The sequence below is a fragment of the Geotrypetes seraphini genome, chromosome 14, assembly GCF_902459505.1.
Source record: "Geotrypetes seraphini chromosome 14, aGeoSer1.1, whole genome shotgun sequence".
NCBI classification, from domain to species: domain Eukaryota; kingdom Metazoa; phylum Chordata; class Amphibia; order Gymnophiona; family Dermophiidae; genus Geotrypetes; species Geotrypetes seraphini.
This window is the reverse complement of record NC_047097.1, coordinates 72,771,535-72,797,378: the sequence shown is the minus strand read 5'-3', so window position 1 is coordinate 72,797,378 and position 25,844 is coordinate 72,771,535. Positions and strand designations below refer to the sequence as shown.

The following is a 25,844-nucleotide window of genomic DNA, read 5'->3' as shown; positions in this document are numbered from 1 at the left end:
CAAGTCACTTAATCCTCCAGTGCTCACCACTTTGAATGCCAAAACCTCAAAAAGGTGGTATACAAGTCCCCTTTCCCCTGAGCCACTCCAGCAAAGTGGTGACACCTGCAGTTTATTCCAGCTGCAGCTGGAACTCTTTCTTAATTAATTGTAACCTAGGTAATAACAGTGGTTGAATCTGAATTCAGAACATTCCCTATTAAGAACATAAGAATTGCCGCTGTTGGGTCAGACCTGTTGGGTCCATTGTGCTCAGCAGTCCACTCATGCGGAGGCCCTTGGTCAAAGACCAGCGCCCTAACTGAGACTAGCGTCTCTCAGTCCAGCTGCATAGAAATTTCCAAGGGAGGGAGAGAGGGAGGAATGACCCTCCTGCATTCATCACTGCCAGAAATTCATGGCTGTGGGCTGCAGAATGTTTCAGGAGGCCCCGAGCTTTCAGCTCACCCCGCAGGGTAGGAATCCCAGATGCCAGACTGAGTTTTCTGCCTCTGTTTTCAATTTAAGAAGCCACAACACCTTAAGGTCAGGCAGTGAGGCCTTAGTTCCTGGGCTGGAAGATGGTGTGAGATTCTTGCAAGCCCTGGTGTCACTCGGGTAAAGGATGCCAGGCCTCAGACCGTCTGATTGCACTAGCCTGATGCGTGAGGGCTTTTGTTAGAAAGTAGAGAAATAAGCCAGAATCAGAAGAGGACGAAAATGGAAGTAGAGACAGCGCTTACAAAGAATCCTCCAGGATTTTGCCTCTGGTATGAAAGAGGCTGCCATGGTCACGTATCTTAGGTGTGACGGGAACCTCGTCCACCCATTGATTAACTCTGCAGGTGAAGGAATCCCATCAAGGACGTTACTGTATATTAATTTTATTTTTAAGTTTATTAAATTTTATAATATAGAAAAACAATCGTTCATTTAAACCTCACGCCTTCTTATTATTTCTTCTATCCAAGACAATAATTTTATTTATTTATTTAAAAAATTTCTATACTGTTTTATATCAAAACGGTTTACAAAATGATTACATACATAAAATGTTAAAACAAATCTGGACAAGTAGAAACAGGCAGCAACAATTGGTACTCAACAAATAATTGTGTTTTTTAACAGTTTTCTAAATGAACTCCTGTCACTGCATTTCCGAATTTGGCCAACAAGGGCATTCCATAGTTTTACCCCTGCACACGAAAAGGTCATTGCATTGGTTTCCGCATATTTTGGGTTGAGATTTGTTTTCAACAATGCAGAATTTTCCGAACGCAGTGATCTTGTTGGTTGATAACTTAAACTCTTACTCTTAAAGAATTCTGGAATCAAGCCCTATAGAAACTGGTGACATCATAATTGCTTTGTATTGAATTCTAAATGGAACTGGCAACCAGTGAAGTTGTCGAAGAAATGATCATATCTTGATGTTCCCTTTATCTGTACCACCTGCAACGCCCTGCACCTGGCTTTGGTTGTTCCCAGGTACAGAACATTGCAGTAGTCCAACCGCGACGAGATCATTGCCTGTACAATGGTGAAAGCCATGAGTTTGAGACCACTGGTATAGATCAACTTTAATTAGTACTATAAACTTCATTTCGTCTACATTATGATTTCCCTGTTTCCAATGTAGCACTAATGGTCTATCCTCTTTCTCAATTGTCAAATTACTTAAATGTTCTGCTATTCGTAACTTGATTTTTCTTTTTGTTTGCCCGATGTACCATTTATTACAAGGGCATTTTATCCCATATACTACTTGTGGTGACTCACAATTGGGAAAAGGAGAAGGAAAAGATATTCCTATGCTCTGAATTTGCATGCGAGACCAGTAGCTTCTCCAGATCGAGTCCCCCTCCCCTGTATCATGGTCTAATTATAGACAAATTTGAGTTATGCAAAGCTGAGTGAGACTGGAGCTTTAACCACGCCAGAAATCAAAATGTATTAAAAGTGAGTCAAGTATAGGACAATCCAGCCATTGTGACATCACTGGTGAGGGGCTCTTATGCGTTGCTTAGGGCTCTTCAGCTTGGAAAAGAGACGGCTGAGGGGAGATAGAATGGGTACCAGTGGATCGATTGCAAAGACTAGGGGACACTCGATGAAGTTACAGGGAAATACTTTTAAAACCATTGGGAGGAAATTTTTTTTCACTCAGAGAATAGTTAAGCTCTGGAACGCATTGCCAGAGGTTGTGGCTGGTTTTAAGAAAGGTTTGGACAAGTTCCTGGAGGAAAAGGCCATTGTCTGTTATTGAGAAAGACATGGGGGAAGCCACTGCTTGTCCTGGATCGGTAGCATGGAATGTTGCCATTCTTTGGAGTTCTGGAATCTTGCTCTTCTTTGAGATTCTGCCTAGAATCTTTTGTTACTCTTTGGGGTTCTGGAATGTTGCTACTCCTTGGGGTTCTGGAATGTTGCTACTCCTTGGGGTTCTGGAATGTTGCTACTCCTTGGGGTTCTGGAATGTTGCTCTTCTTTGAGATTATGCCTGGAATCTTGATACTCTTTGGGGGTTCTAGAATCTTTTGTTACTCTTTGGGGTTCTGGAATGTTGCTACTCCTTGGGGTTCTGGAATGTTGCTACTCCTTGGGGTTCTGGAATGTTGCTCTTCTTTGAGATTCTGCCTGGAATCTTGATACTCTTTGGGGGTTCTACAATCTTTTGTTATTCTTTGGGGTTCTGGAATGTTGCTACTCCTTGGGGTTCTGGAATGTTGCTACTCCTTGGGGTTCTGGAATGTTGCTCTTCTTTGAGATTCTGCCTGGAATCTTGATACTCTTTGGGGGTTCTACAATCTTTTGTTATTCTTTGGGGTTCTGGAATGTTTCTACTCCTTGGGGTTCTGGAATGTTGCTACTCCTTGGGGTTCTGGAATGTTGCTCTTCTTTGAGATTCTGCCTGGAATCTTGATACTCTTTGGGGGTTCTACAATCTTTTGTTATTCTTTGGGGTTCTGGAATGTTGCTACTCCTTGGGGTTCTGGAATGTTGCTACTCCTTGGGGTTCTGGAATGTTGCTCTTCTTTGAGATTCTGCCTGGAATCTTGATACTGTTTGGGGGTTCTACAATCTTTTGTTATTCTTTGGGGTTCTGGAATGTTGCTACTCCTTGGGGTTCTGGAATGTTGCTACTCCTTGGGGTTCTGGAATGTTGCTCTTCTTTGAGATTCTGCCTGGAATCTTGATACTGTTTGGGGGTTCTACAATCTTTTGTTATTCTTTGGGGTTCTGGAATGTTGCTACTCCTTGGGGTTCTGGAATGTTGCTACTCCTTGGGGTTCTGGAATGTTGCTCTTCTTTGAGATTCTGCCTGGAATCTTGATACTCTTTGGGGGTTCTACAATCTTTTGTTATTCTTTGGGGTTCTGGAATGTTGCTACTCCTTGGGGTTCTGGAATGTTGCTACTCCTTGGGGTTCTGGAATGTTGCTCTTCTTTGAGATTCTGCCTGGAATCTTGAGACTCTTTGGGGTTCTAGAATCTTTTGTTACTCTTTGGGGTTCCGGAATGTTGCTACTCCTTGGGTTTTGGCTAGGTACTAGGGACCTGGATTGGCCACTGTGAGAATGGGCTTGATGGGCCATTGGTTTGACCCAGGAAGGCTATTCTTACATTCTTACAAGACCAGCCCTGGTTATCAGAGGCTGAAACTTTTCACACTCTTTCTTTATTCCATTTTCTCTACTCTTCTCCCAGGGGAGTCAGAACGGTTTGCATGAATTGATTCAGTTACTCAAGCATTTTCTCTGTCTGTCCTGGTGGGTTCACAATCTATCTAATGTACCTGGGGCAAAGGGGGGATTAAGTGACTTGTCCAGGCAGTGGCGTAGTACGGGTAAGCGCCCCCACCCCCCTTGCCGCCCACACGCCCATTTCCCTTTCCCCATAGGCCCTTACCGTTTAAACTTCTCTGGTGTGAACAGCATGCTGCCCACATCGATTTCTGCTCCCCTTTGATGTCACTTTCTAGGCACGGGTCCCAGAAGTGACGTCAGAGAGAGTGCCAAAAAGGCATGGGGTGTGTGTAGCAAGGAGAGGGGCAGGGAATGAGTGAGCAAGGGTGCTACAGCACCCTTAGGAAGACTGTGCCTTATTTTGCCCCCCCCCCTCCCCCAGGTACTGTAGCTGTAGCTTTAACCACCGCACCGTACTCTTCCCCCCCCCCCCACACACACAATTTTGACATAATTCTAGAATAATTCCCTGAATGGACATGAAGGCCTCTTTTTTTGGGTGGGGGTTCACTTGACCATGCATCAACCCGTTTGGACACGAAGAGGGTCTCTCCAGTCCCAAGGCCTCATCCTAAATGTAAAACATGAGAAAAGAAAGCCCCAAGGGAAATGGCTGCCTCTACACTCCCCTTTCCTCTCAGCTACCAAAGCCCTTATTAACCTGAGAAGCAGCTCAGAAAAGGATAGTTACCCGCCTCACAAAACTGCTCGCTCTCATAAAGGAGCTTTTCTTCACTGCCCAGCCGAAGCGTGTAAATGGCCTGACCTCCCTCTGTCTCTAGGTACCACTGGAATAAAAACTGGGGCAGCCTCTGCTTCAGAAACTGCTCTAGCATCGTATGTGGAAGGATTCGCTTGCAAACGAGTTTTGGAAGTGCCTAGAGGGGCTCAGGGCCACCCAGGTCCTCTGTTATGAGCTGCAATATAGGAGTTGATATCTTCTCCAAGAGACTTCAGAAGAATAACAATATGTCAGAACACTGCGTGCAAATTTTGGGAAGACCCCTGACCCTCCCAGGGCCTTTTCCCCATTTGGGTGCACCGGACGCACACGCAAATCCTAGCTGGTTGCAGTTAACTTCAGTAATTGGTTGTCAGTATCCACCGACTGATGATTATCAAGTCATTAGCCATTAATTTGGTTGGGATCCTGGGAGTGCGCCCAAGAGTTGGCACCGTATATAGGATCCAGGGGAGAGGGTGGTGGATGCCTGGAACGCGAACCCGAGAGGAAAACGGTGACGGAGTTCAAAAAAGGGTGGGATGAACACAGAGGATCTAGAATCAGACAATAATAGTAAATAGTGAAGAACTAAGAGCTTTGGATTCTTGCCCAGAAATAGCTAAGAAGAAAAAAAAAAAGGAATCAGGTTGGGCAGACTGGATGGACCATTTGGGTCTTTATCTGCCGTCATCTACTATGTTGCTACGTTAATGAGCAGAGCATCAGTGATGCTACATAGTTGCGGGGCTGGGGAAACGCAGAACGGAAGGGTTGAAAAGTGTCTTGGCTCCAGTCCAAGCGGGGAGAATTGGAGGGAACGCGACAGATTTAGGAAGTCAATGGTCTTGGGTTGTGGCATTGAATCGAGTTGGCCTCCGTGCTGCTGTTACACTGCTACATAGAAAAGAATGACACGGGGACAATTTTCCCCCCTCCCCGTGAGTTTTGCCACTCTCCCTATCCCTTATAAGCTCTGCTTTAACCGCACAAGCCTCAAACACTTATGATTTGAAAGTGTTTGAGGCTTGTGCAGATGAGGACAGGGCAGGGACAAGAAAATAATTCACCGGGATGGGAAATTGAGTTCCCACAGGGAAATATTGCCCCCCATGTCATTCTCTAGGTGGGAAAACAGTATAGAAAATGGAATAAATAAATAAATAGTGTGACGAGTTTAGAATGGTATTGTGATGTCATAATGCCTCATTCCACCAATGCCTGAGAGCCAACCTCATCAGTGATGTCACAATGACTTCATTTTGACTATTAGAGTGGTGCAGCAGTGGAGAGAATGACATGGGGACAAATTTTTCCCCGCAGGAACTCAATTTCCCCATCCCGTCCCCATGAGTTTTGTCATTGTCCGTGCCCCATTTCTGCCTTAACCGCATAAGTCTCGAACGCTTATGATTTTAAAGTGTTTGAGGCTTGTGCAGATGAGGTCGGAGCAGAGACAGGAAAAGAACTCACGGGGATGGGGAAAAATTTCTCCCCGTGTCATTCTCCCCAAGTCAGCATTTGGTGAGCGCTGTACAAGCCTGGGTACTAATTCTTGCTGATGAATTTCTGTTTGACACTTTGCTGCAGAAGACAGAGTTCAGCTCATGGAAGAGGGCCCGCTTGCTGTGAATGTGCTCTGCAACCCCATATATCATGCAGATGAGCAGGGGGAGGTGAGGAGGGGGGGTTGCCCCTGCTAGATTTGCTATAATTCTTGCCTTAAAAGGTTAGGCTGTGTGTATTGTGTTCAGTGATAGGCACCTCTCCTCCTGGAAGTCAAATGGTGCTGGAGATCTCTTAAAGGAGCCGGCGGTGCATTCATTTGGTGTTTGGAGGTTTGCAAGCCTGATTTCCCCAGAGGTCCTCTAGCCAGCTGCATGATGGGGCTTTTGCATAGGTTTATCCAGCGCTGTGCCAGATGGTGGGCCAGTTTGGGAAGCCCATCTAATTAGCATGCCCATTGTGTTTGAACACAATGGAGGCCCTGGCCGCTTCTCTGCTCGCTTCTGTCCCTGTCATTTGCCGCCATGACAGATCTTTCTAATGGGTTCTTTTGCTTGCATTTTGATTTATGCTCTGAAACTGGCCCTTGTGCTTCTTTTCGGCACCAACGACACTCTTCCTGAGGATGGGGAGTTGCTTGTCCCATTTGGACCTTTCCAGTTCTGGCTAAGAATGTTTCAGGCTCTCACACATGGGATAAGGGTAGCACACAGGGTGATACTGCTCAGGAGGCTTAGAGCAGTCGTCTGTGCTGTTATGGCACACGAGACGACTACACAAAGAACTCTGAAGACATCAGCTCACTGTTCATTTAAATGCAATGCTAATGAAGGCATTAACTAGCAACCCAGATGCAGCGATCCGAGGCCTTAACACCTGGTTTTTTTCATAGTGGACATTTTGCGCACAGACCGAGGGAGAGTAAAAGGCCGGCTTGCTTTTCTGTGGTGGCATTAGTGAGCAGTTTGTACCAATTTTTTTTTTTTTTCTTGTGCCAGCGTGAACTATTCACAATTAAAAAAAAATGTTTTTGAAGGGATGGGTGGATAATGAGTAGGGGGAGGGTGCTGGCAAAATTTCCATGATCTCATATGAATAATATTTCAATTTGGGATTGCAAACACACATCTAATGCACATAACGTAGGAACAATCTCTGCACAGATATCGTGCTCTTCTGTGTGCAAATTTCCGTGGCGATTCGTGTAATCACCTGTGTTTGCACACGTTTTTACACACACGATTTGAATGCAACTTGGTTATTGCGTCAACTCACTTCTGGAGACACAGCCAGGTACTCAGGATTTCCACAATGAATTTGTATGAAATAGATTTGCATGTAATGGAGACCAGGCATGCAAATTTACCTCATGCATATTAATTGTGGATATTCTGAAAGCCAAACTGGCTTGGTGCTGAGTTGAAAACCTCTGATCAAGTGTAAACACCTCGTAGCCTTACCAATTCCACCGGCTGTAGAATAAATGTCAACGGCCACTTTCTCGGGGTGATTTTGCGAGTCTTTAAGCCACCCTGCCTCCACACCTTTCTTTTAAAACCTGGTGGTCTAGTGATGAAGCGGGGCGGGAGCCATCTTCCTAAATGGATAGATTTGGGGGGGGGAGGGAGCGAGGACAGGAGAGGACGCTGGCTTGAATGAAATCTGTGCATAAGCGAAGGCAAACACATCTGATTGGATGAACAGATAGGATTTGGTCATCGAGCCATGACTTTTGCTAAGAGCTGAATGTAAACAGGGTGCGATTTTTCCTCGTTTGGCAGAATATAGCGCAAGTGCCCCGTTTGGCTGTAAGTCTGCTTTTAGCACCTGTCCAGTGCTTGCTCCAGAGGTCACATTGCATGGATTTAGTAGTGGGGTGGAGGGGTTAATTGTAGATTGCAGCTGAAAATGCTGTTCTTGTCGTTGCATTCTTCCCGGTAGGAAATGTGAAATTGCGCACTGGGCACCCCGGCTGAAACACGCTGAGGGGATGAACTTGGCCCTAATAGCCTGGCTGGCAGCCAAGTGCAGCCTCATCCCAAGATGGGGGGAACTTCCCTCGAGAAGCTATTTTCAGCCAACAGCATTTCTCTGCTGGCAAATAAATCGAATCAAGATCGCACTATGTAGGCAGTCACGTGGCCCACTTCAGGGCGTTTGTCCTATTTTCTGCAGAATGGCTGTAATTCATTTTGAATTGCCTTGAAAGCATGCCCACCCAGCAGCTTGACAAGTCATTTCTAGCAGGAGAGGGTCGAGGGAAGGCCAGTGTGTGAGAGCTGCAAGGATAAAGCAGGCAGAGATAGGGCTGCTGAGGCCAAAAGGAGATGCAGCCTGGTTTACCTTGAGACCTAAGAAGTGCCAGACTGACTCAGGATAAAGTGCCTTCTAGCCCAGTGTCTCTCAGGGTCTGGGAGGGCCGATTAACTCTATCCTGCCTGGGGATGAAGCGCACCAGGAGTGGAAAGGGTAGATGTGAATCACTTGTTCACTCTTTCCAAAAATACTAGGACTAGGAGACATACGTTGAAGCTACTAAGTAGTAGATTTAAAACAAACTGGAAAAAATATTTCTTCACACAACGTGCAAAATGTGGTGAAATAATTTAGCTTGGCGGGGTTTAAAAAAGGCTTGGATAATTTCCTAAAAGAGAAGTCCATAGACCATTATTGCGATGGCTTGGGGAAATCCATTGCTTATTCCTAAGATAAGCGGCATAGAATCTGTTTAGCTATTTGGGATCTTGCCAGGTACTTGGGACCTGGGTTGACCACTGTCGGAAACAGGATGCTGGGCTTGATGGACCTTTGGTCTGTCCCAGTATGGCGATTCTTATCTTCATGTTCAGTTTTGCTCTGGCTTGTGGACAGAGCAGAGTTTAATTTACCATTTGGAAAATTATATTTTCAGGCACATGTCTTTGCCCTTCAGAAAGCCTTTGGAGGGTCATACCAGGCCGCAGGTGTTTCTACTTGCTCTCTTTCCTTATTGCTACTGAATAGTAGGTGACAAAGCTGCGTACCTGTGCACACATCCAGTCAACCCATGGCTGACAGAAGGAAAGGTCGCCAAAAGTGTCCGTTTTCTCTGTGGCACAAGGCGTGACCGTCACTGGCACTTAGGTTGTACTGGGGAGAAGGGCCTAGGGTATGTGATATGTTCCCAAGAGGACTTAATGAGGCTGGGCATTCAGATGGCAGTTATTGTGAGCAGGTTTTCTAATTATTTAAAACAAACATTAAAGTAGAATTGCTTTCATTAAAACAATGAACGTAACATTTGTGGAATAGAGTGGGTCAGGCTTATATTCCGCCAGAGTCACTATGCTCACATTACCCCTCCCCTCAAGTCACTTCACTGGCTCCCTATCCATTTCAACACACAGTTCAAACGTCTCTAATTGACCTGCAAATGTATTCACTGCAGCTCCTCAATTCCTCCCCAGGAACTCTATTCATTGGGCAAGTCTCTTTATCTGTACCCTTCTCCTCTACTGCCAACTCCAGACTAGGTTCCTTCTCTTTTGCTGCACCAGATGCCCGGAACAGACTGCTCGGTCAAGTTCTGTCCCCAGCAGTATTCAAATCCAGGCGAAAAGCCCACTTTTTCAAGGTTGCTTTTAACTCTTAACCCCCACTCGCTCGTAAAGCACCTATTTGTCCTGTTTATCTGTTTGATTAGATTGTAAGCTCCACTGAGCAGGGACTGTCCCTTGAATGTTTTAATGTTTATGGGCACCTAAATGTTAGGTCATGCTCGATGCTATAATAGAACCAGGTTCCGTTAAAGGTACTGTGCTATGAATTTCCTTACAGACTTCCTGTGTACTATCTGGATGATTCCACTCAATATTCTTACAGACCTTCTCTTAACATACTGTCTCTGTGCTATCTGGATGGTGCCTCTGGCAAAATAAGGGGGGCGGATCGCCCTGGGTGCCATCTTGGTAGGGGCACCGGCACCTCTCTGCCCCCATGCCATGCCACGCCCTCCCCCACTCCCTCCCCCCGGTACATCTTTAAATCTAATCCAGTGCGAGCAGCTTCTCAGGCCCGCTGTTCGTGCCGGCCTGGCTCCCCTCTGAAAACACTTCCGGGACGTGGGGCCAGGAAGTGATGTCAGAGGGAAAGCTAAAGCTGCTCGCAGGGGTGAAGATTTAGAGAGGTGCGGGGGAGAGGGTAGGGAGGGCGCCTCCTACCCTTGCTATGCCACTGCCTCTGAATATTGTTGTAGAATGCCTCAGTGCTCTCCAGATTCTCAAAGCAATTTAAAAAGGCCTGAAATGGCTTCTGGGATTTAACTGGGTGCGCTCAGCAGCACTGAAAAGGCCCAGTTAACGCCAAGCTGCAACTGGCTGTTTTAAGGGTGTTTGTGGGGGGACGAGGGGTTGGCACTTAAGCATCTAGGATTACTGAATAAATAGGACTGCATAAAACACAGTCCTGTCTTAGTTTCTATGCTTCATCATAGCTTCTGAATATTGCCCTTAACCCACTAGTTTTTCGACGCCTGTATAAACCCAGAAAACCAGTGCCAGAGCTCAGACGTGACCCAGCATTGAATTTCCAGGGATAGCACTGAATTCTGCCGGATGAATATTGATTTACACATCGGGATAGACGTATCTAGCACAGTGATCCACTCAGTGTCCCCTTACAGCAATATCTGAACCTCCCAGTTGACTGAAATTGCAGATTTCAGAGATCCGTCGAGAGTATAATTTATCTGAGCCACCAATTAAAGGGTTTGGATGGAGCCCTGGAGAAGACAAGCTGACAGAGACATCAAAGAGCTCTCTGCTGGCTGACTGCTCTGCATTCCTCAGCTGCCCGCTCGCCTCCGTTTCCATGGCAAATGGAGGAATTAGGCCCAGCCTTCGCCTCACCGGCACCATTATCCCAGCCAACTGCCAGGGATTATTTCCAGAGGAATGGGGCAGGTTAGGGCCTAATAGCTACCTGGGTGTATATTTTGTGACAGACAGAGGAGGCCAGCCTTCAGATAGGTCTTTTACCCTTTTGGGAAAGAGATCAATCCATTGTGGAAAACGAAAACCTGACTCAAAAAAATAAGCAAAGTGGCCTGGAGAAGTGGGCAAAAGACTCTGGTTTTATAGAAACCCGAAACAGTGGATCTTATCTAAGTTTCCAAGCTTATTCTAGTTTTATTATCCCACTTCTCTACCGAAGTGGCTTATGATCTAAAATAGATGGGGAAGAGAGTGTAAGGACAAGACATGACTGTGATTAGGGTTACCAAAAGGATAACTACACCTAATATGTGCCAACTCTGATGAAAACTTGCATTATACTCTTGTACTGATATTATGTCTGTTTAACCTGTAACCCATTCTGCACTCTTTGGAGACAAAGGGATAGAAAATGAATTAATTAATTAAATAAATAAATAAATAAATAGAGATGGCTTGGGGAAATCCACTGTTAATTCCTAAGATAAGCAGAATAAAATTTTTCTTGCTACTTGGGATCTAGCTAGGTGCTTGGGACCTGGATTGGCCACTGTTAGAAACAGGATAATGGGCTTGATGAGCCAAGTATAGGACAATCAAGCCATTGTGACATCACTGCTGAGGTTGGCTCTTAGGCATTGGTGAAATGAGGCTTTATGACATCACAATCTCAGCTCTAGAATGTTGCTACTCTTTGGGTTTTGCCAGGTACTTGGGACCTGGATTGGCCACTGTTAGAAACAGGATACTGGGCTTGATGGACCTTCGATCTGTCCCAGTATGGCAGTTCTTATGTTTGTATGCTCTTATGAATCGGATATGATACAATAATTTAATCATCTTTCTCCCTGTGTCTCCTCCTTGAAATCAAAAGACCTTTGCTGATTAAGGAGTGCAATTCCATTTCACCAGAGATCAAAGGCCATTTTGATGTAGACTCTTTTCTCTGTCTCTGTCTTTCTTTTTATCTTTCTTCTCTGTGTTTCTATCTCTCTTTCCTTCCGTCTCCCACATGGAACGATCCCGTGGTCTGTTTTGACTCTTCTGCACAGGGACAGTGTGTTTGTGAAAACAGAGATAGCCAGGAATGTACAAGGCCATGTAGGAGCTCAGCTCAAAGAGTGCAGCAAGTTTATGAAAAATGTGTTACTCCGCCAGAAAGGATTACATAATGTCATTAACGAGGCTAAAAACTTAAAATAAAACCAACAGACTCAAAACAGGACAAAACCCAAATTATTAAACAAAAGGAATTAGGGTAGAACTACATTATTGATAGGAAAAAAAGGGAAACAGAGATGAGTTGCAGAGTAACAACAGTGGCAGCTCATAGAGTCCCCAGTTTATCCAGAGCCTTCAAGGACCAGGGTCCACTTCTGCAGATACTCAGGCACGGGCACTTATAAGGGAGGAGGAAGACTGAGGAGCTTTGGCTCTGACAAAAGGCAAGGTCATACGAGCCAAAAAAACTATGTGTTTTACAATTTAGTTGACTGTAGTCAAGATGGCAAAAATACAAATAGTCTGTCTCATAAATTGTAGTCAAAATAATTATCTCATTACAGCTATATATTGTTGTTCATTCTTCACATATGACTAATGTGTTGAATGTTTTTCTGTATTAATGTAAAAAAGAGTTATTTCTTACAAAAGCTATGACGCTCAGGAGATATAAGCAATGGCTTATCTCGAATGGTAGGTTCGGGGGGGTCCCGACGTGGCCCCGTTTCGATTTCTTCCTCAGGGGACCCGAGATAAAGAGCAGAATGGCAGTAAACCAAAATCTCCAAATATCTCCGTCTCTGGTGAGCTTTATCTGTCATACAAATTATTAGAAATTCAAAGGTGGTAAAAATTAATGTCGTTCTTCGGCGAATCCTGCTTTTAACCAACAATGGTAGTCAATATGGGCCAGATTCTACAAATACCGCTGAAAATTAGGCAGCGGTAGGGCAGTGATAAAAGTCACTCCATTAAAACCCAATTAAACCCTTGTTACAAAAAATGAACTAGCCATCGCTGTGTGGCTTCTGGGACCGGCGCCTAGGTCCCTGGAGGTGCATAGTGATGCCGAAGCTCGGAAGTGAGCATGTTTAGAAGTAGCGCTGGACTTGGGCATTGCTGACTGCGATTCAGGAAGGACCCTGGGCCTACATTGCCAGTGCCTGGGGTCCTTGGGAGCTGCGGTTCAGGGCCTAAAAGGCCTAACCAAATAGAAGTAGTTGACGTGAGTGCATTCAGAAAGATGTTTTAAACTCAAAAATTGTGACAAATGTTCCTGAGTGAGACAATTAACTGAAATTGATTGTTCCAATGCCATATCGAGTGTAGCGTGGAATCGGGATTGGCGGCATAGAATGTTGCTACCATTTGGGTTACTTGGGGCCACTTTTGGAAGCAAGGTACTGGGCTAGATGGACCATCGGTCTGACCCAGGATGGCTTGTGGGCTTAGTCCTCCACCTACAGTCCTGCCACTTGGGGGTGCTGTTTCACTATCACATTTCTTTTTTTAAGTTCCAATCTTTTTATTGTATTTTGAAATAATGAACAAAAAACAAAATTACATTCAGGTATACTGAAAGTTCACAAAAGCCATATAAAACAGGAATCTGTTAAACAGGACAAGAGCATACGTTGTCACATGCATTGAAATAATTACACGGATTGCAGATATTCTTCAATGGGTGACCAATAATGAGGGACAAGCAGGACTTCAGGGAACCAAATAGAATATTGAAGCATCTCCCCCCCACTAGTAGCAATGGATTGGAGGCCTAACAATAACTGCAGGGTGTGATTAGTTTGAATAACTTGGAAAGTTAACCCTGTCAGTACCTCAGCCTCTCTAACTCAGAATGTAGTCTTGGACTATTTTGTTCAAAGAACTATAATAAACTTCCTTTCAGTGGAGCTCTTTGACTATTTACTGGATCTGGACACCTAGATAGGGACGGGAAGACCGTTTAATCCAGCCCATTTCTTTTTCCTAGTGTGGATTCTCTGTTCTTCTTTTCGTGGCTCATTGGTTGAGCTGCTGCCTCCGCACCCAGAGGTTGTGAGATTAAATCCCAGTGCTGCTCTTTGTGACCCCGGGCAAGTCACTTAACCCTCCACGCCCACTGCTTTCAATGCCTAATAATCACCATGGTGGAGTAGCTGGACAGAAGGAGAGACAGTCACGCAAACAGGATGCTGGTCTGATCCAGTGTGGCTGCTCTTATGATCGTGGATATTAGACACCTGGGTGGGCATGTCTCTCTTCTGAGAATGAACTCGGTGCTTGAATCAGAGACCTTCTGTGCCCAGGTGCCCTTCTCTCTGGATCCGTCTCAACTGATTGAGTTGCGCGTGGGTCTGTTGCAGTAATGAGATAGATTTATAACTCCTGACACCCTCATAAAGCAGTCGGCACTTTATTACCCCTCGAATGATCGATGTGTCGCTTGCACACAACATCTACTTGATCATTTTCTGCTAATTTTGCTGTCTTTATACCTCTAGGGTAGCTTGCCTTCTTTTCCATCTTTCGCTATAAATAATGCAGCAGAGTGTCCAGAACAGAGACGTAGTCCCCCTTCTTTTTGTAGATCGTTTCAGAGAGAGGATTCCATCTAGCTCTGGCAACCACACATGTCGGCAAGGCCCCAGATAGTCACCGCTGATGTCTGGACATGGCCCGGCGTTGAATATCGGGCCTAATTCTGTTTAAAAAAAAAAAAACCGCTGACCGTTCTTGCTGGCTGAATTTACACTGGTATATCTTCCTTCACAGATAAGATTAGCCCGTTATTCACCCTGCTTCAATATGTGTAATAAAGTGGGAGCATCTTAGTCAGAGGAATAATATCAATATTTAACTCCTAAGCCTGTTTACCCCCATTCTTCAGAAAATTGTTAGGAAGAAATGCAGCAAGAGAGCCTAGGGCCGTAGTGATTTCTGATCCTTTCACAGTTTTAAGCAGAACACTTAAATTCTATTTGAAGGTCAGCATGAAAGGTGAAGGAAACAGCAGTTAGGCATTGCCTCTAGACAGTGGAAACCTCAGAGGATTAATCTGACAAAAGACCTCCCTGTAATAATGAAGTGATGGTGAGCCAGGGAGAGCCATGCTCTGTTCTCGCTCACTCCCAGCCCTTCAGTGGCTTTCAAAGGGCTGAGCCCAGACCTGGCAGGTGTGAGATTTGACACTGGTTTCTGACCACAGACCTCACAGCCCGATACTCTCATCAGCCTTAGGAGAATGTTACTTGTTGATACCAAGGGTACAGAAAGGATCCCGGCCTGAGGAAAAGGCAGGTCTTTTAGGGACACTGTTTTCAAATGGGTTCGTTTTGTGAAAACCACGTCACTAATGAAGCCCATTTCCAAGCCAGGGTATGTGCAATGCAGTCTCAGTCTCTCTTTAATTGCAAACACATGGGGGACAGGTCTATAACTGGGTACCCCCTTTAAAGTGTCCCAGTGCTGCACGAGACACGCCTATTCTATAACAGAAAGGGTGGTAGATGCGTGGAACAGTCTTCCGGCAGAGGTGGTGGAGACAAAGACTGTGTCTGAATTCAAGAAAGCCTGGGACAGGCACATGAGATCTCTTAGGGAAAGAAGGAGATAGTAGATGCTGCGGATGGGCCATTTGGCCTTTATCTGCCATCATGTTTCTATAACCATAAAGTTCAATGGCATCACAATGCAGGTGTAAAGAGCCTTAGCCAATAGGAAGAGGAGATGCAAATGTTAAGAGCCTTAGCCAATAGGGAGAGGAGGAGATAGTGGATGCTGCGGATGGGCTTTATCTGCCATCATGTTTCTATAACCATAAAGTTCAATGGCATCACAATGCAGGTGTAAAGAGCCTTAGCCAATAGGAAGAGGAGATGCAAATGTTAAGAGCCTTAGCCAATAGGGAGAGGAGGAGATAGTGGATGCTGCGGATGGGCTTTATCTGCCATCATGTTTCTATAACCATAAAGTTCAATGGCATCACAATGCAGGTGTAAAGAGCCTTAGCCAATAGGAAGAGGAGATGCAAATGTTAAGAGCCTTAGCCAATAGGGAGAGGAGGAGATAGTGGATGCTGCGGATGGGCTTTATCTGCCATCATGTTTCTATAACCATAAAGTTCAATGGCATCACAATGCAGGTGTAAAGAGCCTTAGCCAATAGGAAGAGGAGATGCAAATGTTAAGAGCCTTAGCCAATAGGGAGAGGAGGAGATAGTGGATGCTGCGGATGGGCTTTATCTGCCATCATGTTTCTATAACCATAAAGTTCAATGACATCACAATGCAGGTGTAAAGAGCCTTAGCCTATAGGAAGAAGAGATGCAAATGTTAAGAGCCTTAGCCAATAGGGAGAGGAGGAGATAGTGGATGCTGCGGATGGGCTTTATCTGCCATCATGTTTCTATAACCATAAAGTTCAATGACATCACAATGCAGGTGTAAAGAGCCTTAGCCTATAGGAAGAAGAGATGCAAATGTTAAGAGCCTTAGCCAATAGGGAGAGGAGGAGATAGTGGATGCTGCGGATGGGCTTTATCTGCCATCATGTTTCTATAACCATAAAGTTCAATGACATCACAATGCAGGTGTAAAGAGCCTTAGCCTATAGGAAGAAGAGATGCAAATGTTAAGAGCCTTAGCCAATAGGGAGAGGAGGAGATAGTGGATGCTGTGGATGGGCCATTTGGCCTTTATCTGCCATCATGTTTCTATTACCATAAAGTTCAATGACATCACAATGCAGGTGTAAAGAGCCTTAGCCTATAGGAAGAAGAGATGCAAATGTTAAGAGCCTTAGCCAATAGGGAGAGGAGGAGATAGTGGATGCTGCGGATGGCCCATTTGGCCTTTATCTGCCGTCATGTTTCTGTGTTTCTAACAGTGTCTGGGCATTAGCATGCTTAAGTGTAGGCGCGCCTCTTCCTTCAGGTGATTGGCAGGTGTAAATGGGCACATCTAAGTGTGGAATGCTGTGCATGTAAACTTGTTTCTGTTAATGGCTGCCCTGTCCATGCTCCACCTACATGTATGTCACCTTTTGAAGAGCCGGCTATTACGGCCTCCACTGAAAGACCACTCGACTCTCTTTATGCTGGTTCAAATAATATACATTTAATAATCAAACAGCAATAGCTTATAGGAACAAATCACACAGCATACAGAGTAATAGAGCATACACCAGGCTGGCCAGACTGATGGAGAACTTCTGAAGAGTTCTGAAACTATGGTCCACGGAGCTTCCTTTTATATGATTCTGACAGCTCTGGCCCACGTTGGTGCATGTTACATTTCAAATTTTCATTGGTTAATCATATTCCTTATCTCATTTATTAATCTATGGATTGGTTAGTATAATAAGTGATTCTGTGTGCCACGCCTTTTCTTATCTAATTCTATCCTATTTCCCAGTAAATGTCCCTCCTTTCGAGCACCTGGGCCTAACGGCTTCTTAGCTTTGTGGTTAGCTATTTTTACATCTCTTGTTTCTTGCGCAGCATCTGTCAGTATCGTGGCGAGTTTTTCATCCTTTTTCTTGTGAAACTTCTATCAGCTTATCCTGCTACTATAGGGCCAAGATCCATTTTTCACTAGAATTGTTTTTCTCTCCAGCTGTGCCTTCTGTTTGACCTTGCTCTCAAGAAAGCAGAAGTGTCTTTCAGAGCTGACAGTTTTTAGTCATAGTGTCCATTTTGCTCTTTCAGCAACCATTTTAAGTCTTAGCTGTATTGGCTTGTTCTGCTATATTGGGGAATTCTCAGGGGTCTTCACCTGGGCTTTTTCTACACAGGACTTCTCTTCCCTTCCTCACTTTGCAGTTCAGTGCTATAGCACGTACTGTACATGTTTACTGTACTTTCTGCACATTTGATGCGCTCCTTTCCGATGTGGGTGTGGTGAGGGGTGCAGCTCCTCCGTGCTGATCTGGAAGTTTCTCAGCATGGTTCCTAATTACCTCTTTCTTTTCTCTTCCCTGCCAGCCATGTCGGATTTCCACGTCCTCCCAGAGAACACAGTGATGGAGGAAGGAGGTGTGGGGAGGTTCCAGTGCCAGGTCCGTGGCCTCCCGGAGCCTGTGATAACATGGGAGAAAAACCGAGTCCCTGTGGACACAGACAACCTTCGGTAAGAACCTGCTGAATACTGAGGAATAGCATAATAATAATAATTTGATTCTTATATACCACCAAAGCCATAATAGTTCGAGGCGGTTTACAATAAGAAGTGCTGGACAGAGAAAAAGCACAATGTAAAATCATACAGATAAAAGAAGTAAAACAATGAATCCTTAGGTTACAAATTGATTAAACAATTTCGTTTTTACTGATTTTCTGAAACTAAAATAAGATGAGGAATGCATGATGATATTACCCAGCCGATCGTTCAATTTACCAGCCTGGAAAGCAAGAGTTCTGTCCAGGAATCTTTTATAAAAAACATAACATAAGAAACATAAGAAATGCCTTCACCGGATCAGACCTTAGGTCCATCTAGTCCGGCGACCCGCACACGCGGAGGCTAAGCTAGGTGTTCCCTGATGAAGACCTTGTTTACCCGTATCCCTCAATGTGATTTGCAAGAAGGTGTGCATCCAACTTGCCCTTGAATCCCAGAATGGTGGTTTCCATCACAACTTCCTCTGGGAGAGCATTCCAAGCATCCACCACTCGCTGTGTGAAACAGAACTTCCTGACATTTGTCCTGGGCCTGTTGCCCCTCAGTTTCAGTCCATGACCTCTAGTCCGTGTCACATTTGACAGTGTGAATAACGATGTTTCTTGCTCTATTTTGTCGAATTCTTTTAGTATTTTAAAAGTCTCTATCATATCCCCTCGCAATCTTCTCTTCTCGAGGGTGAACAATCCCAGTTTTCCGAGGCGTTCTTTGTAGCTCAGATTCTCCATACCCTTTACTAGCTTTGTGGCTCGCCTCTACACCCTCTCCAGCAGGGTTATAACTTTCCTTAGATAGGGAGACCAATGTTGGATACAGTACTCCAAGTGTGGTCGTACCATTGCTCTGTAAAGCGGCATTATGACATCCGCCGATCTACTCGACAGGCTTTAATTGTTGGATAAGTGAACATGTGTATTCTACGTGTAGGCCTGTTAGAACAATCCAAAATAAAATGAGAAACCAAATATGAGAAAACCAAAAATGAGAAAACAAAGACAAGAAAATTTAAACAAAACTCTCACTTCCAGCGGCAGCCAGTGTAATTTTTGATAATACGATCTCATTTTTTCAAACCAAAAATCAGTCGAATTGCTGAATTCTGAATAACTTGGAGCTCAGCTTGACAGAGGGACTTTTTTCTCATGAAGTCACTTGATCCTCCATTACCCTGGGTACAAAAGAAGTACCTGGATATATATGAACTGCTTTGAATGTGGAACCACAAAAGGGCGGTATACAAATCCCATTCGGCCAGAGATGACTATGGGCAGGATATACAAAGCTCCGGCAACTGGGTTGAAAGCGATTTTTTTTTTTTTTTTTGTCATCGCAAACAGCATGAAAATTATATGGGCTCTGTTTGAGCCGAGTATCCCGGTGAAGGGGGAGGAACCGTGTTTGGTGCCTGCGCACAAGAGCTGAGCCGTTCATGTGCCAGGAAAAGCTATGTCGTAGGCATGCAGATCATAGGCTTGTCTCATTGTAGCGCATCATAGGTGCACGTTCTAAGCGTCATGGTGGGGTGAGGGGTCAGAGAACTACCAGCAAACCATGCAAATGTGTTTTGTTTTGTTTTACTTTTTGCAATTGGCAGCCCCGTCCTGCCGGTATATGGTTTTAACAAATGCACCTTTAACATATGCGTATAGGAAGACATATATGCTTTATTGGTGTCCCCTCAACCCTCAATGCATTTATTGTGTACTCTTATCTTCCAACTGTCATCAATCAGCAGCCCCAGACCTGCCAGTATACGCTTAACACACGCGATTCGACACTACCTGCTGGTAATTTTGGCGCGATAAAGGCCAACACTTCATTTTTTTGCATCACCTGGCAATGTCCGGCCATCTCCCGGAGTGCTCATTTTAAGATTAATGAGCTCCTTGTACTATATTTCCATAGTATTCTCGGAGGCTGCTACAGGGCACGGAAAAGACCGTGCAGAGCCATTTTGTGATTAGGAAGCTAAAAATGCGTGTACGCTAAACTGGTTAGAAGTGGTTTAGCAATGAACGTTAAAGGCACGGTAAGTTTAGAGCGTTGGGGCCTCAGAGGCAGAGCGGGGATTAGCACTGAGGTACAGCGAGATAAAGGGGTTTGTTTAAGGTCACACACAGACTCTCTGGCATAGCTGGGATTAGCACTCAGGCATAGGGGAATTAAATAACTTGTTTAAGATCACACACAGACTCTGTAGCAGACAGTGGCATAGTAGGTGGGGGGCAGCGGACTGCCCCGGGTGCTGGTATCTCCTGTCGCCCAAACTCCCCCTTCCCCCCCCCCCCCTATATCTTGAAATGTTCACTAGCGGGAGCAGCAATCTTCCACTAGTTGCCGGCACAAGCAGTGGGTGGAAGATGCTGCTCACACCAGTGAATATTTCAAGAGGTACAAGGGGGCACCCAAGTGCCGGAGAAGAGTGGGAGGGTGCATGGTGCGGTGATGCCGGGTGCAACCCCCCCTTCCCCCCCCCTATATCTTGAAATGTTCACTAGCGGGAGCAGCAATCTTCCACTAGTTGCCGGCACAAGCAGTGGGTGGAAGATGCTGCTCACACCAGTGAATATTTCAAGAGGTACAAGGGGGCACCCGGGTGCAACCGCCCTGGTTGCCAGCCTCTGTCGCTACGCCACTGGTAGCAGAATGGCCTAGGGAGATAAAGTGGTTAGCAAAGGACTCACTTCTCTACTGACAGGCGGGAAAGGCGAGGGAGGGTCAGAAGAGAGAACTGGACAAACTGGTCCTTACGGGCTTGACGGTTGATGTGCTAATATGTTTTAGGTACACGCTGCTCCCCACTGGAGTCCTACAGATCACTGGCTTGAGAACAGAAGATGCTGGACTTTACCGCTGTGTCGCTACAAACCTTGCAAGTGTGAAGTTTAGTCCGGAGGCCAAGCTCACCATATCAGGTTAGTAACCAGGGGGTGCATGATTGGGAAATGTGGAACAGTTAATAATTGGATAGAGGGAATGTGCTAGATTTTAGCAAAACCTTTGACAGTGTTCCTCACAGATGTCTAATAAATAAACTGAGTGCCCTCGGGATGGGCCCCAAAGTGACACACTGGGTGAAAAACTGTTTGAGTGGAAGACAACAGAGGGTAGTGGTTAATGCAGATCGCTCTGAGGGAAAAGGAAGTCACCAATGGTGTGCCTCAAGGTTTTGTTTTTGGGCCTGTTCTTTTAACCATTTTTGTAAGTCCAGCACAGTCTTCATTCAGAATTAGTGGTAGTGTAAAAATCTGGACTTCTGTGGAGAGCAAAATTGAAGCCTTAGCTCAGCCCCCCATAAATTAGGAGACTGACTGGTAACTGTGCCTGCAGCTTTATCACTGGCCTGGCTCTCAGCTCCCCGCTGTGGAGAAAGGGGCGCTTCAAAGCGACTGAGATGAAAGCGTTCGCCGAGTGTCTGTAGAATCTCTTAATGAAGTTGTCAGCTGCCCCTGAGCAGATCCTCAAGCATGAGCAACTTCCTTTAAGCAAAGAGTGGTAACACTGGGCCCCAGGCAGGAGACCTCAAACCAGTTCTCAAGCCCGATTCTTGTCTCTCAAACTGGCCCAGTGCGTGAAGACGCATTACAGATGTGTCATAGGCTGCAGTGAACAGGTGCAAATTGCAGCAGCGGCCTGGCCCAGCTGTGCACTGCGAGAGTAGCAGGAGCAGACACCCAGGAGTCCACGGTCCCAGGTCATCATTCCTCTCCTCTGGTCATCCTGGATTCTCTACTGACTGGAATTGGGAAATAAAACCATAAAGAGAGATGAAAGAACTGACCATCCAAAGTGTCAGCACTTTGTCCGAGTTTTGAAAAGCGTCCAGCTGGGGACCGCATAAGGAGGGCATCTGCAGATGCAACGCAATGACATCACACCTCCCAACACAGCTCCGAGCACGAAAACAGTTTGAGGGGGGCAGGGATGGAGGACAAGACTGGGGTGGAATGAGGCATGACTTGGGTAGAACAGGGCGGGGATGGGTACAGGCCATGAGTCCGGATTTTACAATAGCAAAATCTGGTCACCCTAGTCCAAGGACCTGTGGCGCCTTTCTTCTGTTCCAAATCTGCTCTCAGGCCTGAAACACAATGCAATGGCTTAACGAGGGGAGAAGGTGCCCCCTCCCCCGCTCCTTCCACGTGCCCTCCCTTCCCACCCCTGTAGCTCTTTACATTTTTGCCAGCACAAGCAGCGTTGGCTTTGGCTCTCCCTCTGACCTCACTTCCTGCACCCGCAACCCGGAAGTGATTTCACAGGGAGTCAGCTCAGCGTGAACAGCAGGCTAGACTAGTTGCTTGCACAGGTAAAGATTTAAAGAAGTGCAGGGGAGGGCACGAGCATGGCGTGGAGATGGGGCACGGGGCAGTACACTCCCCCTCCCCCAGCCACTGCAGCCATGGTTCTGTTTGACTAGCCCTCCTCTCTGCTGCACGTACTGTAGCATGAGTCCTTTCTTCTCTATCAAAGCCAACACACTTTAGGTCATCGAGAAAGCTGTTGTATATCAAATCGGAGTGGAGAGAAAAGGTTAAGTCATTTTGAAGGCCCAGCACTGCTTTGATGTATTAGAGAAGTGTCAAGGAAGGGGAAAATGGTGAATAAATAAAGGCAGCTCTGAAGTTCTGCTCGATGATTTCTTTGACTCTAGAGGGGAGAGGAGCGATGCTAGTAGCTGCCGCCAGACAGTCCGGGTAATATTCGGCACTGTTTAACCAGCCTGAAGCGGTGCTGACTGGTTAAGTAGTGTTTGACTGTCCTAATAATTGATGACAAACTATTCCAAACTCTGGTTGCAAAATAAGTGTACATAAGATGAATATTGTCTACAATTCTGGAGGCCGCACCTTCAAAAAGATATAAAAAGGATGGAGTCGGTCCAAAGGAAGGCTACTAAAATGGTGCGCGGTCTTTGTCATACGGCGTATCGGGACAGACTTAGAGATCTCAATCTGTATACTTTGGAGGAAAGGCGGGAGAGGGGAGATATGATAGAGACATTTAAATACCTAGGTAATGTAAATGCGCATGAGTCGAGTCTCTTTCATTTGAAAGGAAACTGCAATGAGAGGACATAGGATGAACTTAAGAGCTGACAGGCTCTGGAGTAATCTGAGGAAATACTTTTTTACGGAAAGGGCGGTAAATGCGTGGAACAGTCTCCTGGTAGAGGTGGTGGAGACAGAGACTGTGTCTGAATTCAAGAAAGCCTGGGATAGTCACGTGGGATCTCTTAGAGAGACGAAGAGGTAATGGTTACTGCGGATGGGCAGACTGGATGGGCCATTTGGCCTTTATCTGCCATCATGTTTCTATAAAATGGTCATTTGTATTTTATGCCTTTAATAGATGGAAATCTCATTAATAAAAGTGAAAAGTGAATGAGGAGAAAGAATAAGAAAGTTTGCTGAACTTGCAGGCAAAAATATGAAATATGTTGCAGCTATTTTAAAAGTTATCAAACTTTTATAGGTAACCAATGAAGTTTATGGTAAAATTTTGAAATACTGTCGTATGTTTTAGCCTCAAAATCATTCTAATTGCTGTGTTGTGAATCATTTGTTCAGCAAAGAGGAACTTGAACCAGCATTTAAAGAATTGCAGTAGTCCAACGGTGAAAGGGCCAACATTTGAACCAATAGAGCAAAATGATGGTCATGAAAGGGCCAATCTTAGTTGCTTCAAATTGGACAAGGTGATTTACAGCGCTTAATGCCACTTCCGGTGTTAACCACACCTGCAGTGGCATTAGGCTCTGTAAAGCACCTATGGAGGTGCAATTCTGGCACCGTTTTTTTAGGCATCAGTAGGGCACCTTGAAAATCAGTTTAAAATGTTGGCATTTATCATTTGGCTTGTTCGCCAACCGGCAGCCATTAAAAACAGCTGCCTAAGCCAAAATCGGCTACCCAGTGGGCGTTCTGGGGCGGAGTTCACACTTAACCAGTTACGTACCAATATTCAGCTTAACCAGTTAAGTTTAACTGGACAAATAGGACCACAAAAATCGCACTCCTGACTTTGTCTGATTGAACTTAATCAGTTAAGGCTGAATTTTGGCTCTTCGTTGGTTAAGTGCTGGCTGCCCGCACATACTCAGGTAGTCGATGCCAATACCAGTGACCAGACGTGGTCCAGCACTGACTATCCAGGCATAAAACTAAAGATAGTGAATAGTTACCCCACTGTGTTTTATGGGTTGGTTGATGTATTTGGTGTAACCCAGTCTTTACTGCTTTAAGCTGAAATAATGGGCTATCAATCAAGTTTCAAGTTTATTTAAAATTTGTTATCCCGCTTATCACACTTCTAAGCGGCGTACATAAGTAAAATGAATACATTATCTCATTATTAGATGCACATTATCATACAGTAAGTTACAATAATCGACAGGACAGAGAGACGTGAATGGTAAATACAATAGGGAGGGAGAGATTTCATCTGTGTAGTTAGGAGTAATTGTGTTCAAATCAATCGAATTACATTGGATTTTACAGGCTCTCATTCGCATGGTTATAAGGACCCCATGATTTTGGTTGGCCCAGAAAACCTGACTCGGACTGTGCACCAGACGGCTGTCCTAGAGTGCATGGCGACTGGCAACCCCAGGCCGATAGTGTCCTGGAGCCGGCTGGGTGAGTACGGACTGGACCGAGAGGTCCAGAGGCATGTCTTACCTGCAGGGCTTCTGCTGAAAGCAAATCATAACCACATGTGGGGTTACCAGACGTGCCGAATTACCTGGACTTTGTCCTCTTTTTAGAAGACATGCCCGGGCATCCGGCACTTTGTCTAGGTTTTGAAGAGCTTCTAGCTCGGAACCGCGTTGGGACAGCATCTGCACATGCATGGATGCATGGATATGTGTGATGTCATTGCGTTACACCTGAGCATGTGCAGATGCCCTCCTGAAGCGGCTCCGAGCATGAGGACAGGTTGAGGGGTAAAATCTGGCAACCCTAACCGCATGCTCCCTTCTGAGGTGCAAATGCAGCTTCCCTGGAAAACATACAGCTTAAAACGCACTATGTGCAGGTGATCGAGGCAGACAGCGTGCCAGACTTTAAGAATAAATGGGATACCCATGTGGGATCCCTACGAGGGTCAAGATAAGAAAATTGGGTCATTAGGGCATAGACAGGGGGTGGGTAAGCAGAGTGGGCAGACTTGATGGGCTGTAGCCCTTTTCTGCCATCATGTTTCTATGTTTCTATAATCAGAAAGTTCTATGACATCACAATGCAGGTGTAAAGAGCCTTAGCCTATAGGAAAAGGAGATGCAAATGTTAAGAGCCTTAGCCAATAGGGAGAGGAGGAGGAGGGAGTGGCTGCTGCAGACACCAGAAAGTATTTCTTCACAGAGAGAGTGGTTGATCATTGGAACAAGTGATCGAGGCAGACAGCGTGCCAGACTTTAAGAATAAATGGGATACCCATGTGGGATCCCTATGAGGGTCATTAGGGCATAGACAGGGGGTGGGTAAGCAGAGTGGGCAGACTTGATGGGCTGGAGCCCTTTTCTGCCGTCATCTTCTATGTTTCTATGTCTTAACTCCAGTGGTCTTTGCGAGTGTCAACAAATGGGCAAAATAAAGGATAGTTCTTCTGATGGAGGGTGATTCGACTCTGTTCTTTTAGATGAAGCAAAACGTGGGGGAAAAGCCTCCTAAACCCTACAAGTAAGCGGAGCAAACACAAGGCCTTGCATTTTTTAAAGGAGGGTTTCCTAGAGTGCTGGCATAGAG

The 25,844-nt window shown here is 45.4% G+C and overlaps 1 protein-coding gene across 1 annotated transcript in view; it reads left to right on the top strand.

The window, feature by feature from the left end:
* Positions 1-25,844, top strand: part of IGDCC3 (immunoglobulin superfamily DCC subclass member 3) — a 108,082-nt gene that overhangs the window by 46,178 nt on the left and 36,060 nt on the right. The window contains exons 3-5 of the mRNA XM_033920129.1: positions 17,904-18,048; positions 20,884-21,014; positions 24,597-24,734. Of these exons, the coding sequence (XP_033776020.1) occupies positions 17,904-18,048; positions 20,884-21,014; positions 24,597-24,734 (414 nt within the window). The remainder of the gene's footprint in view (positions 1-17,903; positions 18,049-20,883; positions 21,015-24,596; positions 24,735-25,844) is intronic.